At 38.9% G+C, this 21256-nt stretch overlaps 1 protein-coding gene across 2 annotated transcripts in view; it reads left to right on the top strand.

Moving 5' to 3' along the window:
* Positions 1–483: 483 nt before the first annotated feature.
* Positions 484–21256, top strand: part of LOC108695817 (A disintegrin and metalloproteinase with thrombospondin motifs 8) — a 34810-nt gene continuing 14037 nt past the window's right edge. The window contains exons 1-6 of one of the 2 annotated variants that reach the window (XM_041569175.1): positions 484–576; positions 2673–3340; positions 12780–13019; positions 15106–15238; positions 19015–19179; positions 20261–20559. In XM_041569175.1, the coding sequence (XP_041425109.1) occupies positions 2720–3340; positions 12780–13019; positions 15106–15238; positions 19015–19179; positions 20261–20559 (1458 nt within the window). In that variant the 5' untranslated portion in view covers positions 484–576; positions 2673–2719. Of the gene's footprint in view, positions 577–597; positions 3341–12779; positions 13020–15105; positions 15239–19014; positions 19180–20260; positions 20560–21256 lie in introns of those variants that run through there. The other variant, XM_018224778.2, reaches the window with a different exon arrangement.

The following is a 21256-nucleotide window of genomic DNA, read 5'->3' as shown; positions in this document are numbered from 1 at the left end:
CCGAAACCTAATTTGCATATGTCACGAAACAAGGAAGTAAAAAATGTTTTCCCCTTCCCACCCCTAATTTGCATATGCAAATTTGGATTCGGTTCGGTGTTCGCCCGAATCTTTCACAAAGGATTCGGGAGTTCAGCTGAATCCATAATAGTGGATTTGGTGCATCCCTATTAAAAACAGAATCGGACTTTTGCTTTTCCTTGCACTGTTGGTCCTGACTCCAAGTCCCCCGAAACACTGTTTCAGTAGTCTGTATTTTGGCCGGAGGTGGGACTTTAGTGTCCAATTGAAAATTGCACACTTTCTCCTATTTCCTTTGTAATAAAGGACACTAGCATGCTAATGAAACCATTCAGAGAAGTTTGCTCATAAAACAAAATAATTTTTGTCTCATATGCTTAGATCACATGAAATTCTGTCCATAATTGACCAGTTTAAGTGGTAATAGCTGGTGGAATATAGGACCCAGCAGAATTCAGGAGCAGAAGAAGGGGAGGTGTGCACAGACATGCAGACCATGAGCAGACTGGAGAGAGAAACTGCAAGAGGATAGAATTGCCTGGGCAGTATCAAGAGGTAAATCAGCAGCAGGAGCTACAGTAAATACAGTGAATGGTGGATTGTATCCTTCTTGACAGATAAAACAGCCTGCATAAGCACCCAGAAATATTTTCTTTTCATATCTATCCAGGCCAATGAATGTGATTTATGAGCGTGATCTTGTGGAGCTCTTTTACTGATGCAGGTGTTAAATTGCACAGTTACCAAAAGCAATCAAGGAGCACTTTTTTTTTATTATCAAGGTTCTACCAGATAGAAAGTAACAGCCAATATTACATTGGTTGCTACGGGTAAATAAATGGTTGCTTTTTATCATCTGTGTTAGTAAATGAGCATCGCTATTTCCACTTGCATTTCCCATTGAAGTTTTACCACACTGCAACTTCGGTGCATGGAAGCACATTTGATTTTACTTTCAGAAACTGAATCTGATTGGGAAGAAGCTTATGGGTACAATTGCTTGGCACCAGTGTAGACTGTTGGATTGGATTTAAGGGTATAACTGTCTACAGTGCAGTGGAACTTATGCCCACAGCCTTCATCAGACTTAAGTATATTGTTTCACTTTCTGATATATTGTGGATACAGGGGGCCCACACATTTATTGGAGCCCTTTAAAGGCTTTTTCCTGTTTCATATATAACAGATGCTTCAAAGCCACTTGCCGAGAAAACAAAGACCTAAGAGTTTGGGGGGGGGGGGGTTTCCGTATATTTGAATCAGGTGATGTTTTGAAAGTTATATTGGTATATCATTCATATATACAACTATTTGTGTAACTAATTTGTAGGGCAGAAGCTTTCAGGCTTCTAGGGTTGAAGCCCCATTCTGTCACCATATTATACTTTTGTAAATACCAAAGAAGACTGTAAATAAGTACTCATCCCCAAATCTTAAATCAGCTGCCTTTAGTCTGGACCCTTCCATGGAATGCTTTGAGGCACACTATGGCAGCATACCGTGCGTTTTCTACCATCAGTCAGTATGCGCACCACATGGCCTCTCCAAAATAATGAGTGCACTCTTCTCTGCTGCATTTACAGTCACAGGTTCCTCAGTGTTACAGCATAAATGCTGAGTTTAGCTACTGCAGTGTCCTCTTATGTTAGACTTACATAATATTTCAAAAATGTAAATATTTGTCAATGTAATGAACTTTGCAGAAGCTGGAAGATGTCATTCCTATAGCACGGAGGAGCAGGTTACATTCTTGCCCTAGTCTGGGGTGGGTTGCCCAAAGCTGGTGCAAACTCTGATGAGGAACAGGTTAAATTGTTTCTGATTTCTTTCTCTATTTCTCTCCTCCTTCTCTTCTATTACAAGGAGGGGAAAGGGAGGGGACAGAAGAGTAGCTAAAGATCAAAAATAAACCTCTCAGGGGGTGGGGAATAGCGTGTGTATATATATGTGAGGAGCTACCACAGGCAACCCTGATGCTTCCACTCTGTGAGAAGTAAAAGGAAGGAATCAGGAGAGGGGTGGGAGTTGGACTGGTGATTAGCAGATAGAATCTCCCATACGGGCTGGAGAGTGTGCTTTCTCTATGGGACTGACCCTCTGCAGTGACTCGCACGCTATTAGAGGGGACTTATCACATTTTGCTCCACTGCTTGCCTCTGGTTGCTGCGTCTTTAGATTGCTGTTTAGGTGCGAGGGTGCCTTGTGTTTGTTGGAATGCTCCATATTGCTGCCAGTATCCGAATGCTAATTTGTATTTTATTTACTCTGCATTACATAATTTATTGCATTGCAGTTTGTGTTTCTGGTGAATCGGGAGGTTCTTCCACTCAGATTTATGTAAGACATTTTGGGTTAATTTGTCTTTCAGGGGTGATGCACTTTTATTTTCTTGCCTGTTAATCATATACCACTCATTGGTTAATGCACATACTTTCTGTTTCTGCAAAACAGTCTCCATTATAAACTTATTTGATTTCAAAAAGGTATATTGCTAGAGATTTTGATCAGACAGTTCAATCAGAGCAATCAGTGTTTTCATTTCCTTCCATTTTATATGTGAATGCTGAGATTCTTTGCAATGGGTTTCCTTTACCATCTATATTTTGCCCTTTTGCTTCTGGCTTGTTCCATTGCTGCTCGTGTGATTCCAGAAGTAGAAGTAACAGTGCCAGAACTTCTTGCAGGATCCAATGGGAAAATGACCTTGCGATTTACTGCACTAGGCAGAGATATAGCGCTCCATTTAGTTCCTGATGATGCTTTTCTTGGACCAAGGATGCAGATCAAACATGTAGGTAGAGATGGTGGGACTCAGACAAGCATGGATGGGTTGAGGACCTGTTTTTATTCTAGTATGGAACCGCTGGCAGCTGTCAGTCTGTGCAAAGGTGTTCAGGGTGCCTTTATGCATGGAAGTGATAGTTATGTTATCCAGCCCAGAAAAGGATTTAGAGGTCAGGAGAAACTTGGTCAACACTTGGTATTCAAAGCACAGAATAGGAACACAAGTTGGCATGTTAAATCTCCAGAACCTGCAGAGGACTTAAACAACCAGGACTGGGCAAAGTATGATCTAAATACTAAAGACACTAAAAGAAACAACCCCACATTTGCCCAAAAAGGAAGTGAAATTGGGAGCGCTCAGAACTTGGAAGAAAACTCTGACATATGGGCCATCCATGACATATCAAACAGCGATGTAAAGGGAGAGGCAGTTCATCCATTTCGACATCGGAGGTTTGTGTCCGAGGATCGATTTGTAGAGATTTTGCTGGTGGCAGACAATACAATGGTTCAGTTTTATGGAGATGATTTAGAGGTAAGAACTGGGACTTAGCTGATATTACTGTTTGTATATTACTCTACCTCCTCTAATTGTCTATATATTTGTCTTTATTGAAACTGTTGTACACACTTTTGAGTCACAATTTTTTAAAAAAGCCTTTTGATTCAATCAGTAGTCTCTTTGAGATGACTTGAAGTATTTTTTTTAAAGTCACAGTTACGTTCTTTGTAAAGTGCTCTGTAATATGTTAGCATTAGAGAAATAAAGGGGTATAACGCTTATGTAAACAATCCCACAGAGGAGGAATTTAGAAATGTTGATGCAAGAGTGTGATCAGTCTAGTGGTTTCCAAATGAGGCAGCCCCCCAGAGCATTGACGGTGTGTGTGTGTGTGTGGGGGGACGACTGCATCAGGGTTTATGAGTTCCCACCATGTGACTTTAAAACTGGGTACATATGAAATCACCATTAGTAAAAGAATTAAGATACACATACAGCAGCCTGTACTTAAATTGCAAATGATCTATATGTTGAGTTCACATGAGTTCAGTTTTAATGGGGTGAGGTGGAAACTAGTGAAGATGTAGATCCGATTGGCCAAATATCTATACGGCAGGTTTAAAAATATAATAGGAGTGTACTGCGCAGAAATTATGCAATATCCTGTATCTGTCAAAGCTTGCATTTGCCAGTTCTTGAAGAATTCAGTAGAAGTATGTTACATTATTTTTAAAGCAGTCTTTTCAAAGCTGTTATTACAAAACTTCCAGTGTGTCATCACCATTATCTGTTTGTTTTAAGATATCAGTGAAATGATAAGCACAAACTATCTTTAATATCTCTCTAGGGACCAAGCAAGATATACAGTATGTGATCAGAATCCACCATTCTCAGCATGTTCTGTGTGATACTGTAGCTCCTGCTGCTGTTTCACCTCCTGATACTGCCCAGGCAATTCTATCCTCTTGCAGTTTCTCTCTCCAGTCTGCTCATGGTCTGCATGTCTGTGCACACCTCCCCTTCTTCTGCTCCTGAATTCTGCTGGGTCCTATGTTCCACCAGCTACTTGCTGGCCACTTATGCACGGATTTGTGTGATAAGGAAATTTGAAATCTGATTTGTTTCATTGCCTCGCTGGCTATATGATTGAATAACACAGGAAAAACAAGGAAGGTGTGCAATTTCAATTGGACACTGAACCCCCAACTTTCCATAAAAAAACATAAAAACCCCTATAATACTAACAACAAATTGTTTCAATGACACATGTAGTCAGGACCAACAGCACAGAGTATAGCAAAAGTCAGACAGTTGCTTAGAAATAAATATGTTTTCATGATTCAAAACTTATTTCTAAAATATACTTTTAAGCAGTGATCCCCAACGTGGCTCATGAGCAACATGTTGGTCACAAACCTCTTGAATGTTTCTCCCAGTTGCTTCAAAGCATGTGCTTATTTTTGAATTCCTGGTTTGGAGGCAAGTTTTGGTTGCATAAAAAACAAGTTTACTGCCAAACAGAGCCTCTTGCAGCTGCTAGTCCACATAGGGGCTACCAAATAGCCAATCACAGCACTTATGTTGCACCCCCAGGAACATGGTTTATTCTTGTTTTGTTCCCCAGCTCTTTTCATAGCTGAATGTGTGCCTACAGGTCAAAAAGGTTGGAGACCCCTGCCTTTAAGGGTAAATACAAGGACAGGGTATCCCCAGCTCAGAATTTTCCCTTACATGACTTGAATGGAAAGTACCTGGACCCTTCCCCTGTACTTGCAGATCAAGTGGTTATCTCTTTGAAATACTTATTAATGTATCTAGGTGATCACCATTTAAGTAAATGAATCCTTATTAGGGCTCTTACTAATGAGCTGTTGTAGTTGCGCTCCCCTGCGTTCCGTTTTTCTGCGTTCAGCCGCAGGGGAGCGCAGGAATAGACGCATTAAGCTTTTTTCAATGGGGCTGTACTCACACAGGCGCGTGTAGGCGTTGAACGCAGGTTGAGACGCAACATGCTGCATTTTTCCTGCGTTCGGCGCCTACACAGGGGAGCGCAGCTTCAACCACTCGTCAGTAAGAGCCCTTATACTGTATCAGTCCAGGTGATGTGGTGCTTGTAATTGGAACACAAAAAAATAGGCAGGTGTAAACACATACCCTACCACTATATGGTATTGTATAGATAGTATTGCTAGTATTACTAGTTTTCGCTGAAATTTATTTGCCCGCTGCCTTTTCGGCTCCCTCATCCCATTTATTTGCACAAATAACACATCGGCCGGAGCAATTGGGATTGGTGCCCCAGTGTTTCTGCACCAGTGCAGTTGTAGCTGGGCAGCATGCTGCCCCCTAAAATTCTGCTGCCCTAGGCCCGGGCCTTGGTGGCCTTTCCACAAATCCGGGCCTGAGCACCCTTGGACTTTACTTGACAGGATTCTAAGACTGTTAACTTAACAGTAGCTGGTGTGAACATCAATGTAACTGAAGTAGAATTAAAGGGATACTGTCACGGGAAACATTTTTTTTTCAAAATGAATCAGTTAATAGTGCTGCTACAGCAGAATTCTGCACTGAAATCCATTTCTCAAAAGAGCAGATTTTTTTATATTTAATTTTGAAATCTGACATGGGGCTAGACATATTGTCAGTTTCCCAGCTGCCCCCAGTCATGTGACTTGTGCTCTGATAAACTTCAGTCACTCTTTACTGCTGTACTGCAAGTTGGAGTGATATCACCCCCCTACCTTCTCCCCCCCCCCTCAGCAGCCCATCAGCAGAACAATGGAAGGTAACCAGATAGCAGCTCCCTAACATAATATGACAGCTACCTGGTAGATCTAGAAACAGCACTCAATAGTGAAATCCAGGTCCCACTTCGACACATTAAGTTACTTGCATAGGAGAAACAACAACCTGCCAGAAAGCAGTTCCATCCTACAGTGCTGGCTCTTTCTGAAAGCACATGTCCAGGCAAAATTACCTGAGATGACCGCCTACATACTGTACCAATATTACAAATAAAAAAAATACACTTGCTGGTTCAAGAATGAAATTTTATATTGTAGAGTGAATTATTTGCAGTGTAAACAGTGTAATTTAGAAATAAAAACTTCATCATAAAGAGCATGACAGAATCCCTTTAAGTAAAAGCCAAATAAATATCTAGGAAGGTATTGCTGTCCCGTTGCCCTGGAATGGCATTACTTACCCTCTATACCCACTATAGGGTACAAAACTACAAAACACACTATATCCAGATCTATAAATGGCCTCTTGGAATTTGACCAAGTACTTACTCATGGAAATGACTTGTAGCTGCTGCTGGTATATCTGCGGCTGCTTCCCTCATATAAACTCAATCGGTAACATCTGTCACCATCCTGTATATTACATAAAGCACAGACTGAGAGACAGTAAATGTAAGATTAATGAACACATTTGCTGTCTTAGATTTTATTGGAAATATGGTGATACAGCATATATAACCGTGTTATGAGCAAATGTTGGTCCTAAAGGAGATTTGACCCAAAAACTCCCTAGGTGAGACTGGTGAAAATAAATGTTGAATTGGTTGCTGCATTACTACAAAAGAATGATCCCTTATTGTTAAGCAGGCTTTTAAGGTGCTCCATGTCAGTACATGCAGTTATACAGGAGAAGTGTACAATAGCAGGGGTACCCAGCATGCATGTTTTATATATATCTTTGTGTGATTGAAAGTATCTGAGTTCAGTACTTGTCAAATTTGCAGTTGAACTGAGGTATGGAGATCACGTAAACCTGGAGAGTTGGGGGATCCGAGAGCCAACAGTGATCATTGTGGCGTCAAACAACCCATTTCCATTTTTCCTAACATTGCTTTGCCTTATGCACATTTCACTGAGAGCTTTATTATTCACAAGCCCAAATTGTCACTGACTGATGATCATTTTGTTTGTTTTTGATTATGAGTTCTATATTTCAATAAACTGCAGCCTTCCAACTGTGCCTGAGTAACACAGCCTCAACTCTACACAAAGTAATGCCTTCAGCCAACTGGCTAAACCTGGCAGCACCCAGATATTGGCAGGTGCTGTTCAGCAACAATTAAAGACATGCTAATCATTATCTCTGTGTCCATTCATGACCAGATATATGTTTGTGGGCTGCTCACGGATAAACCATTCCTTAGTTGATATTTGGAGGCTCCCATGTTGTGGAGTTCTGATGAAACATATCAACATATTCTGTTGTCATATCTGCCTTGGATGAATACTATACAAAATTAGATTTAAATTAGAATTAAATAGTACATTGTTTACTTCTAGTCCTGAGCTGTATCACCTGGTTGCTGTTTTGGCCTGTTGATTCCCTTTATATATATTGAATTAGGGTACTATCTGCAGCTGAATTGCACCTCCACAACTCCTTCTGTAGGATGCTCATCATTTTGGATGAAAATAAGTGGGATGAAATCATAACACAAGAATACTGCTCTGTTTCTGCCAAGAGAACCTGTAATACACTTTAGAGCAATGTTCCCTCTGCCCTCCAGCAGGGAATACATTACTGCCTGTACTGTAATTCATTGTGGGTTGGTAGTTCATTTGAAGTGGTCAGACCAGATACTTTGTGGTCGCTGATGTGTCTCAGATGACACACTGCAAGTGTTCAAGGAAAGTACACTTCCTTTTGTATTTTTGTATTTAGTGTAACATTTAATCCCCCTCAAAGCACAAGTGTAGCTAAGGCCACACTAGGCGATAGCGCCGCGATTTGACTCGCGGCGACTTTTCGCTGCGACTTTTAAGCCGCAATCGCTGGGGAAACGTTTGCGCTGGCGTCTATGGGGAATCGCGAAAAATCGCCAGCGTAAAAACACACGCGGCGATCTTTTTTCTATTGTCGCTCGAAATCGCCTAGCGAGGCAATTTCGAGTGACAGTAGAGAAAAGATCGCCGCGTGTGTTTTTACACTGGCGATTTTTCGCGATTCCCCATAGACGCCAGCGCAAAAGTTTCCCCAGCGATTGCGGCTTAAAAGTCGCAGCGAAAAGTCGCCACGAGTCAAATCGCGGCGCTATCGCCTAGTGTGGCCTTAGCCTAAGAAGCTGGTCTTACAAGAAAAAAAAAATCTTCTTTAAATTCTTTAAGTATTTCCATTTGGAGCAATAAAGCAGTTATTCCCAACCTGTGTAAATGCTGCCTCCTAAGCAGTAGCTTGTGTGAAACCAACATGGAAATCAGTTAGGGAAAGAATATTTGTCAGTTGAGATGCCCAGGAAAAGCCAATTTGAAGGTAATTTAAGGTGAAATTTGTTGAGTACAAGCGGCGGGTATTTACTTTGTGTTTGTCTTTCTATCTTGAAATAAATCTTGCAACAGAGGAATTAATCTACCAAAATGTACTCGCCAAAAAGTCCTAAAAAATACGGACTTGGTTTTACAATAAATGTTCTGTAGATTATAGGGGATGATTTATGAATGTTTGTGTTCTTTTTTTCTTTTCCCCAAATCAAACTTTTTAGAGCTAAAAATCATGTTTTCAACTATTTACTCCAAACCACCAAAAATTGATCATTTGTTAAGTGTAAAAAATCTTATACAAAACTTCTCCATTTATTTATATATATTTGGACACTGAGGCTTAATTTTGCCATTAATATTTTGCAGTTTTTGTAATATGAGCAGTTTTTTGGTGCATGGAGGATGATATATAGAATTAGTAAGTATTATTGTAAAGAAGGGGTTTACTATATTTTGGGCAGTAAAAGTATTCGTCTAATTGTACATGCTGCATTGAAAGCTATTGTACATCTTTTCCCTGGATTACATTTGATTCACTTTATGTCTAATTCCGAGTTTTGGGTCCTCTTACAATTTTGACTCCCCAACGATAATCAACATAGATTATATAGAACCCTGTGGCTTCTAGAAAAAAAAATTGTCATCGTAGGTCACTCCAAAAATTGGCTTCAAAAGGGTTGTTTAATCCTCTAACAAAGAATCCAGTGAACCGCTCCAACATCCTTTATGCCCTCCCACCCCCTACCTGTGCAGCTATAGTTTCAGAGTCAGGCAATTCCCAGACAAAGCAGTCAGACCGCCCTAGAAGGTTTTATTATTTGGATTTGGCCAGCCCTCCCTCCTATTGCAGCTCTGTGGGAAAAGATATAGAGCAGCCAGTGGGTGGCAAGGTGGGGTATTACATCCTTTTTTGGCTCTGCACTGTTTATTAACTGTGTCATTGCTGCCATGGAGCCACATATAATTAGCAAGTAGCTGTTGTAACACATGGAGGGATATATATTTTTTATTTTAATTCTCAAGATCACATACATTTTGGAAGTTTGTCTTACTGTTATCCTCTGGAGCTGAGAATAAAAATATTTTTATACAATATGTGTTTAGTAGCTTTAGTTTACAAACTAGTGGAGGGCTGTACATTGGACATCCTTGATCAAATGTTTAAGTAGCATTGTTTTATTATTGCTAATAAGTTTTGGTTAGGGAAAGCAAATCATTTTGTCAATTATATGGAGCACACAGGTATTCCTTACAAGGGCTGCTTTGCGCTGAGTTACAGTTTGTTTACTAGTAATTACATCATGTGATTAGCACTAGTTTTCATACAGTATATCAGTCTTAGCTGTATATTTCACACACTGCCAATTATTGTTTAAATATCCTTAAATACATTATTTATTTGTATAGCTTTGGATTTATTAGCTTTCCAATTCTGCCTGTTTTTAAACTGCAATTGATTATGCTATCTGGTTTTAGACTAAGGGCAGAGACACACGTGGAGATTCAGGGAGATTTAGTCGCCTTTGGAAAATGAAGCACTCCAAGTACCATCCCGTCTCATTCAGATTCTAGTCAGTGGGAAGGCAGTTTGGGGAGATTTGTCGCCGGCGACTAAACCCCCCCGAATCTCCACTTGTGTCTCTGCCCTAAAAAGTATTTGTTGCCTGATTGCCATGTTGAGGAGTGCCCTGTATTCTGAATTGCAGCCTTTTGTACAAAAATATGTGGATACTACTTGAATTCTGGCTCCCCCTCCATTTGCAGCTTGCACTCAGGTTAGGGTCACCACCTGGCTGGTTTTGAACTGGACAGACCATTTTTTAATTTGAGTGATCCAGTTCAACTTTGCCTATCCATCAAAATACGACCTGATACTTGGACAAAAATCCTCTCCTGATACCCTGCAGTGACATCATTTTACCACCTTCTATGGTGGGGAACCCTGTGAGCTGGAGAGCAACACATGGATCAAAAACATTCAGGGGATACCAAATAAGGGCTGTGATTGGCTATTTGGTAGACCTATAAGGAGGAAGTGTACAGGAGGCTCTGATCGGCAATACACATGTTTTTTATGCAATCAAAACCTACCTCCAAGCCAAGAATTCAAAAATCAGCACCTGAGGCTACTGAGGGCAACATACAAGGGGTTTGTGACCAACATGTTGGTCACGAGCCACTGGTTGTTGATCACTGCTCTACGGCAATACACCTCCCCTAAACATCATTATCCCGCACATCTTCATAGACCTATCCCCTTACTTTACTGAGGACAGCACATTATATGTTGTATTACCAGCAAGGGGGCAATGCTGCACTGTAGAAGAGTTAGCTCATCCAGGAGTTCAGGTGGTATGACCAATCAATGCATCATGTAGTTATTGGTGGGAAAGTATTTTCTTATTGTTCTCTTCCGGTAGTTTCATGTTTTAATAATGTTACAAATAAACACACATAGGATTTTGTGTTGTGGGCAGTTAAAAAAAAATACTGAAATTTGATTTTCAGTGATTAGTGTGTTTTGTACAATAAAATGTTTATGAAACATTTTTTCAGTCCATATATGGCCATTAGGAATCCCTACCAACCAGCTGTTTACATTCCTAAGTGGAGCTGCAGAGCAAGAATAATTTAAAACCACTCAAATTAAGCAATAAACATTAGCTGAAATAGGCAATAATTCACTGCCCATATTATACATATTGGTTATTATTAAAAGTTGTAAATAGAAAGAAAAAGTGCTAAATCTCAAACAAAATTTAGCTTTTTACAATGTCAGTTGATCAGATGCACATCTGCATGAAGGTTGTTTGTATATTTGTCTTAAATTTCTTACTTGGGTAAGGTGCAAGCCTCTATAATCTCCTTATCTATCAGTCAGATTTATAAGGCCATTATACACACAAAAAGTTTCAATATATGTTTCTGTGTAATCCAAAAAATTGCACTTTTTACACCGTTCAAAGATCCACAAAATTGAGATTGCATCCAAGTAGACCGATTGTGTAAGGAATCGAGAAGAGACAGTGCATCACTATATAGATGTAAAAAACATTTTATGTAAAAAAACACATTATGTAAAAAAGATGGATAAAATATTATGAAGTACAGGAAAATATACTTGTCACTTGATGTAGAGGAACTTCACTCTTCAATCCCTCCTGATGTTGGTTTATCGGCTTGCAGATTTTATTTCCAAGACACTGGTTTTGTATTGCAACTTCTGGAGTTGGTTTAAACCAACAATTATTTTGTATGTCATTATTTTATTTTGCAAGTGCAGTTGTGGTCTCTTCAATTCCCCCACAGTTGCACATAAAACCACTTTTTTTAAAGGCATCTCTTTATAGTTTTGCTTGATGCCCCTCAGTCCTTCATGTCTTGTGTTCCAAATCGAATGTGTCAAGTGTATCGCCCCCTAGTGATTGAAATACTGCTGGAGTTCTTGGGAAAACGCTGCATTGCATGAAATAAAATGGCTATTGTGCTTGAAATTGTACTTAACTTGCTGCACTTGCGGACGTACATGTGCCCTATTATCTCCAATAGATGGGAGCAATGTGTGCCCCAACCTAGGTATGCCCAGGGGTGCTTTGCCAATGAGGCAGGTTGAGGCTGTCGCCTCAGGCGGCAGCGCTTCACTAGGTACCAGGGGCAGCAAAAATGCTGCTCCTGGTACTTTAAGAGCGAATTTCCGGGGGAGGGGGGGCAGCAGCAACTGCTGTTGCCTCAGGCGGCGGAGGGGCCCGGATCGCCCCTGGGTATGCCTACACCTGGAATGATTGCAGAGCATGGATGTTTTTGATCATCAGGATGTCATGTATGAGGCACATGTCGCCTTCTCTCGTTATATGTAAATGATATATTTATGCTGTGAGAAGGTGAGGTTTCTCGATCACTTTGTAGCTCAATTAAACTACTATAATTGAGATATAAAATTGACATACAATTGGAGTAAATAGGAGGTAGAATGTTAATATTGTAAATGTAACTATGTGTGTGGATGAGCATGCACTCATTCCTTTTTGGCATTTAATCTCAGATTTGGCTCAGGCACAGTCTACATTCAAAAACTTCCAGTATGATGTATTTTAAGATAGTGGGGATTCAATAGTGTTAAGGATTGCTTTGTAATACATTTTATTATATTTAGAAAACCTAGCAAGCATGATTTTAATGCTGTCTTTCAGCTCCATCTTCTGACACTGATGTCAGTGGCAGCTCGAATCTACAAGCACCCAAGTTTGAGGAACTCTGTGACTCTAGTAGTGGTGATGGTCATACTTGTGGAAGATGGTGGGTCTGGACCAGATGTCTCAGATAATGGAGGACTAACTCTTCGTAATTTTTGTAAATGGCAACAGAATTTCAATCCATCAAGTGATCGCAATCCTGAACACTATGACACTGCCATTCTCCTTACCCGTCAGGTAAAGTATTATTTAAAGTGGGAATTTTTATCAATATGTGTAAAGAACAGGCTGAAAATACTCTATACATGTCCCTTGAACAATAAGCAACAGCAGGTGACTTTTCATAGAACTGTTACTGCCAAAAAGAACAGATATGAAGTGCAGCTCTTAGTCATATCTCTATTGGCTGGTTCCCCTAACTCTAATATGGTACATTGTACTGTGAGCAGGTAACCTGTAGTATCTTAACTCTAACACAGTTAAATTAGTCTATTAACATTTTTTGACTTACCCAAGTAACAGAAAGTTTCAGTTAACTAATGGTGTTACTTTCAGGTGTGCCTTGTAACTGTAGCACCTAGCAAGACCAGTAACACCAAACATGAAAATTAATTTGATTTGACATATAATTTAAATATTTTATTTTAATCAGAAGTCTTTATTGAAGTCATTTCATAACTAAAGGGGGTGCAGACCTCGCAAAAGAACACAGAGGAAAAGGGGAGCCTGGTGCGATGTTTACACACTTGCTTTTGACTCACGATGCTGCCCACCAGCAAGGGGCTTTTTGTTTTTTTTGTTATTTCTGAATCAGTCAATGATGTTATGCCCCTGATTGCAGTGTGTTTACTCTGTTGTGTTCAGCCATTCTTTATCCATTGTGTAAACAAAGCCCTTAGTCAATTTTGGTCAATGCAGAATTATATTTATTCAAGAACAGCTCCCAAAAGCCCTACCAGAAAAAATGCAGGTATGACCAAATACAGATGTCATAATTTCCAGAAATGGTGCTGAAATGTTTACATGTAAATTTCAATTTTCGGCTGTGCAATGGAGCCCAGGGCAATTACACAGTTGTGTCCTAACAGTGATAAGTAGCTCCTTGAGGAGGAAATGGAATGATTCCGTTCTATGCCAATTCCATTGCAAACATTGGCACACTTGCTTGTCACACAGTTGTCTAGAAATGCTGACTGCTAGCTTTCCAACAAATAATCACCTAACAAGTGACACATGCTGGCAAGAAATTGCCATAAAAGTGAATGGGAAACACGTGTTTTGTGCCCCACAAAGCTACTAATTAGCCAAACAACAAAATGCTCAGAATTGCCCAGTGTGCTATTAGAAAATTCCAGCGGTTTTGGCCCCTGACTGACTGATCAGGAGTCAAAATGCTTGGTATCACTCTCCATTCATTATAAGTCATCACCTGGATTTGGGGGTGCACTAGTAGATATTGTTACAGAAATGCTGACTGCCACCTTCCTACTATCTCCTGACCTACGAGTAAGCCAATAAGTCAAGGTAACGGCAACTGAAGTGAATGGGGAGAAATTCAGAGCATGTTTTTTTGCTTGCCACCAAACTTGCCATTAGACAAAACAACTGAAATAACCCCATGGAAACAAGGTAAGGGTATTGATGGGATTTTCTGCAGGCTGGAAGACAAAATGCTGCGTTTATTCAGTTGCTGACATCTGGCAGAAAAAACAGCAGTCAAAACACCCTGTGCTTTCTAAAGGTGCCCTGGAGTCGATTGAGTTTTTGAAATTGCAATTTGGATGGTGGTGATACCCCCTTCCAGTGTTCACCAAGTTGTGATGAAAATGTGTGGTCATAGTAAGGAGAAGCAAAACACCCTGTGTACCAATGCCCTAAGGCTACTGGCATACAATACATTTTCTTAGCTTGTGGAAAACACAGGGTACATGTTGGTCAGAAAACACTCAAGTGTGCATTTTCTAGCTTCACCCCCACCCCTTATGTGAGTAGTGAAAGGCAAGGGTTGGTTGCAGGTTCTATTCGCATCTTTTCCGCTAGCAGTGAAAATGCATCATGTGCCACTGGCACATATACTTTTTACTTACCTACCTAGATCTATAAAATCACAGCACTAGGCCACTATCTCCTAAACAATATTTTGGGTTTGGTATATTATATGATTTATTATTCTCTGCAGCCGATAACAACATTTCACATAGTGACTGTGTGTTTACAGATTCTTAAATGCAACTCACAAATGTATTTCATTTTGCACTAAAGGCACAATGTAATAGAACTTTTGGTCTTCTTGTTAATGTGCTTTTTGTTTTTTGTGCGCTAGGATATTTGTGGACATGAGAGCTGTGACACACTAGGAGTGGCTGACATTGGAACAGTGTGTGATACGAGCAAGAGTTGCTCTGTGATTGAAGATAATGGACTGCAGGCTGCTTATACCCTTGCCCATGAACTTGGTAAGCTAATAAGTCACTTCACACACAAGACATGTAATGCTGAAAGGGATTTTCAGAGTCTAGGATTTAAAAATAGTTTCTATTTTCCAACAGCCAACAGCTTTTGTTATCAAAGCTCAAATATTATCATTGTCTACAAATGACGGTGTAAAAGTGAAACAGATATCTTCAACATAATTGTATTAGTCTGTACTAGGCATCAGAGACACTGTGCTTTTCTATAAAGGGGTTTTATATAAGTGCGCAAAATATCATGCTTTTGTTGTTCTGTGCTGTATGAACACATTTATAGAGGCAGTATACCCCCTTGTTCAACATGATTCCAATGAATAGGGATTGTGCTGAACATCCTGTTAGCCTATTGTTTTAATCAGGAAAATCTAAAGGTAGGAAAGGCAAACTGAAGGTACCCCATGTTTGATCCTTGGAAGGCAGATAATTAGATGACCATTGCACAGATAATGCCCCTGCATAATGCTGCTATCAAAATAGTCAGAGCAAAGGTAGGAGGAAGGAGGTTGTAATTACCCTGTTTACCCCAAACCATAACAGTAACAGTAATAACAGTAATAAGCATAGTATGTGCAGCACAAACCCTATTTATTGAACTCATGTTGGATAAAGGGATTTGATGTCCCTTTAAGAACATTTTTATTATTTTATAATTTATTTTAATCACAAAGCCCTTTAAATATCAAATGAAGAAGTAGACAAAGAGGTCTATTTATCATGCTCTGTAAAAATTGGAATGAAAGTTTACCAGTGATATTGCTCATAGTAACCAATGAGATCTTTGCTTTTGTTTTCTAACTGTTGAAATCTAATTGTTGATTGGTTGCTCTGGGCAACATCACCAGTAATGCTTCACTCTTTTTACAAAGAATGATAAATAGATCCCACAGTGTATAATAATTTTCCTGCAGTAGAGAGTTGTACCGTTACAGTCATAGTTTAAATAAACTTTTTTTGTGGTAACGAGATACAGCTTTGACTAACTGATATATGAAAAATGCAAGCTTTTGAAAATGAAAACTTAAATATTCTAGGGATCATTTACAAATGCAAATGCAGGGTGGAAAGTGTAAGTTTGGACACAGTTCGTCAATTTATTACCCAGAATGCCACATTCCCCCTCCCCCACACACACTTCAATTGTCATTGCATTTGTGTATGAATTTGTACTCTGCACAATCGTGTCCAATGTGTTATAACACACATAACTGTGCTTGTAGGTTTTGACAAATCGGATGCAATTGTATTGAAAATTTACAGTTAAAATGACATGTGCAATTCTTTAGGTGCAGGGAACTAAAACATTTACTTATAGTTTATAGTGTAATCTGTAGATTCATCCTTTATCTAAAGGGTATACTTTAAATGTCATAAAAGAGTATAAAGGATATTTAGCATTTAGAGACTCCCACTGTTAGTTCAATGCTTTATTGTTCAGCAGTGGATCCCTGACAAAAAATGTTAACATTTAAACAATAACATAACGACTTACTATATTACAGCAATTAAACTGGTGGACAGAAAGATTATAATGAATCAGGTTCTTTACATGTGCCTTGGGAATTTGGAAGTTTCCCATTTCAAAGTGTTGTTGTAGGGGTGTGTTTTATTGATTAAGCCTTATTAAAACAGTTATGTTACCCCAGCATTAAAAGAACACTGTTGTCAGAATACAAACCTGCAAATAATGTGGAATATTGTAAAATGTGATGTTGTTTTAGAAAAATATTTTACTTTACTTTTTAAAGGAAAACTATACTCCCAAAATGAATACTTGAGCAACAGATAGTTTATATCATATTAAGTGGCATATTAAAGAATCTTATCAAACTGGAATATATATTTAAGTAAATTGCCCTTGAACCACCATTTCGTGATGGTCCCTGTGTTGCCTCAGAGATCACCTGACCAGAAATACTACAACTCTAACTGTAACAGGATAAAGTGTGGAAGCAAAAGACACAACTCAATCTGTTAATTGGCTTATGTGACCTAACATGTGGTTTGTTTGTGTGCACCGTGAATCATACGATCCCAGGGGCTGTCCTTATTTTTTAAAATGGCAGTTTTCTATTTATGATTAACCAGTGGCATGTACTAATAAAAAAGTATATTATTATGAAAATGGTTAATTTACATGAAGCAGGGTTTTACATATGAGCTGTTTTATGCAATATATCTTTATAGAGACCTACATTGTTCGAGGGGTATAGTTTCTTTTAAAGAGTTTTGTGCTGAGTTATTGCACTGCTGCTTGCAATTCCTGCAGCTGGCATAACAAGGAGAGTGAATAAGTTAAGCAAGCTAACATGAAGCATGTATATAAATAAATGTAATCTTAATATAGAATCATTTGCATCAGTGAATTTGGACCAAAACCGCTTGCTTGTGCATTTTAAGATTACATTTTCCAGCCACCAACAGACAGGTGGATTCTACTAAGGCAAATTAAGCTGCACTGCCACATTCATGCACTTTTTCACCTGTTTTTCAGAATGCATCTTGTTTGCTATGAGCCATGTAACAATAACAGCATGGTTTTAAAGCTTGTGTAAAAAATGCATCAATACTATATTGTGTGATGGCACTATCTCTTTCTCAGATCTCAAACTTTTGCATTCATTTTAAAATGGGTAGTTGACTTTTAGTTGAAGAATATCCAGTTCTTAGCAACTTTTCATTCAGTTCATGTATTATAGTTTATGAATGATATACTTTCTTCTTTCTGCCTTTTTACAGTTTTCAAATAGGGGTAACTGACCCTTGCAGTCAAAAAATGGCCAGTTGCAAATTGTCTCAGAATATTACTTTTTACATTATACTAAAACATACTTTAAAGGTGGATTAATAAAGTGAAGTAGGAATGCACCTACGACATGAATTCAATGCATGGACATGCATGGCTGAACTATAACAACATCCACAAAGGACAGCAAGGCTTGAAAAATTAACCCTTTTATGTGCACCTCCCTACGAATCCAACGGCCTAAGTCTTATGTCACTTGTGGCACCTTCTCAGATCACAGAGCACTGGCTTTTTATTGGCCAATATTTTTCTGCTGGCAAAGAAAAGTAACATCTAATATAGACTTAATTGGCAGTAAATATAAAACGTCCCTTCTTTTTAAATATGCTCCAAAAACTTCTATCCAATTTAAAAAGAAGAAAAAATAATAAACAAATACCTGGTTACTATGGTAAATTTGACTATAGAGCTGCTAAAATTGCTAAGTAAAGAGAAAAGCTAAATAACTAAGAAAACCATAGAAACTGATGAAGATTGCAAATATTACTGTCTACATGATACTAAAAATGAAATTAAAGAGTTATGTAATCCAGGTTTTTCCAGGTACATTTTGCTATAACTATAAACATTCCAACATTACTTACCTTTTCTATTGTAGGTGACCATCTGCTTTGCCCCCAACCCAGAACATACTAACTTGTGTTGATGTTTGACACAGCTTGAAGGAGAGCAGTTAGATGAATAATTTCATGCTTGGGTACTGTGAAACATTCTGATAGGTTGGGGCATTGATTTACATTGTCCTCTCAAAACACTGATCCATCCTCATGATTAACACTACTCTGGGTCAGGGATCAACATGTTATTAAGCAGTGGGCTTCAGGAAAACACCTACATTAGGGTATACATAGATATAGTGACATGTTTCTGCTAGAATTGAAACATGTCACTATCCCTTTAGAGGTGATCTACCCCTTTAATATAAACTTTTGCATATATTTATTATCTGTTTGTTCAGGTCATGTCCTTAGCATACCCCACGACAACTCCAAAAACTGTGAGAAGTATTTTGGAGAGCTTGGAAGGCACTACTTGATGGCTCCACGTTTGCAGCTTAACAAAACTGTACCATGGTCAGAATGCAGTGCTATGCACCTAACTGAATTCTTTGACAGTGGACATGGTAAGTAGTTCTGCAGTGATTGTGTCATGTTCATCACCCAATATAAAGGTTTGTTAACAATTGTGACAAGGAAAAATTAAGTCTTGTGTGAAAGCTTGGTGTGAAAATCCTGTAGAATTAAATGGCAAGGGTCAGTGGCGTAACTAAAACACACCAGGCTCCCTCCGCAAAAAAATGAATCAGAGGGGACACAGCATCCCCACCACTAAATCCACTCTGTCCACTCCCCAGTCTCACACAGCAGTAAGTAGGAGAACAGTTAGGAAGGGGGGATTTCTAAAAACTATAGATGAAGCAGACCCTGCAGTCTGCCCCCCCCCCTCCACCAGGTCTGCTTCCTCTATAGTGGCAGGGGGCTATGGATTACTGATTATCACAAAATGGAAGGAGTGCAGGCCCGGACTGGCAATGTGTGGGTTCTGGCAAATGCCAGAGGGGCTGCTGTATGTTTCCATAGAAAGTTACCATATAGTGGGCTGGTCAGGGGCTGTTTGGGCTGGTAGGGGGCTGTGTACTTGGAATGGAAGGGCCTATTTTAACTCCCAGTCCAGGCCTGAAGGAGTGGTCAGAATCAGAGCAACAAGTAATAGTAGAGAATGGGATTAAACAATGTATTTCCAGAAAGAGTCAAAAGTTTGTTATTGCATGAAAATGAAACCTAACAAGCTGCTAACTCTTTTGGAGTCACTATTGCTAGATATAGGCAGCAGTGACATAAACAAAGTCACAGGAAAGAGATGCAAACAACATGATGTTTAATTATAGACTGTTCTGTGGGAGAACATAAAACAGTTTATTGTACCCTTATGTTAGAATATCTTAATTAAGGTTATGGTGCATTATTTTTTTTAAAAATAGTATTAAAAGCACTTAAAAAGAATGTTTGATTTCCCTGTTATAACTTATAAGCATATTAGAAGTTCCATGAACACAACTTCATGTCCTCATGTTTTAATGTTATTATTAACCCATAACATCACCCAGAACTGCTTAGAACAGATATCATCAATTATAATTTATAAGGATATTTTTAAGGGTTATTTACAGTTTTGAGTATATATACATCTTTTATTCACATTAGGAGATTGTCTGTTGGATGCACCATCCAAATCAATGGAGCTTCCCGATGGACTTCCTGGAACATCAGCCCAATATGACTTGGACAGCCAGTGTCGTCAAGTATTTGGAAAAGAATTTTCTCACTGTCCCAAAACACTGGAGAAAGATATTTGTTCTCAGCTCTGGTGTCGAATCCAGGAGAAAAACGAGTGTTTTACTAAAAATGAAAGCTTGCTTTGGGCAGATGGAACTCCATGTGGTGTTAAGCACATGTGTTGGGATGGGGTTTGTCTTACAGAAGACATTGTTGTGAGACCAAAGGTAAATGCATTAGTGCACATAACTATTATTGCAATGTACATTATAGAAACTGTGATATTTCTGAAGACTTCTAGTTCAAATGTAGCAATGCTTGTTGAAAGGAGAAAAATCTCCTATGTGAAATATATTTATTTATAAAATATTAATTTCAATATACCTTAAGTATAATAAAACATTTAAAGGGATTCTGTCATGATTTTTATGGTGTAGTTATTATTTTTAAATGACACTGTTTACTGTACATTACGAATAATTCACTCTACCATATAAAATGTTGTTCCTGAAACAACAAGTTTATTTTTTTAGCTGTAATATTGGTGTGTAGTCAGCCATCTCAGGTCATTTTCCCTGATCCTGTGCTTTCAGAAAAAGCCAGCACTTCACATTGGAACTGCTTTCAGTTAAGGCAGCTATTGTTTATCTTGCTCAATATAACTGGAGGAGTTGCAGTGGGGCTTGGATTTTTACTAATGAGTGCTATTCTCTATAAAAGGAAGATGTTATCTTGTGGCAGGGAGCTAGGTTATCTTGTTATATTCCCATTGTTCTGTTGATGGGCTTCTGGGTGGGAAGAGAGGGTGTGATATAACTCCAATTTTACAGTAGTAGTTTGAAGTTTATCAGAGCACAAGTCACACGACTGGGGGCACCTGGTTAACTAACAACATGTCTAGACCCATGTCAGATTTCAAAATTA

The sequence above is a fragment of the Xenopus laevis genome, chromosome 7L (assembly GCF_017654675.1).
Source record: "Xenopus laevis strain J_2021 chromosome 7L, Xenopus_laevis_v10.1, whole genome shotgun sequence".
In the NCBI taxonomy this organism is placed as follows: Eukaryota; Metazoa; Chordata; class Amphibia; order Anura; family Pipidae; genus Xenopus; species Xenopus laevis.
The sequence above is the reverse complement of the archived record's forward strand: the minus strand, read 5'-3'. Positions and strand labels throughout refer to the sequence as shown.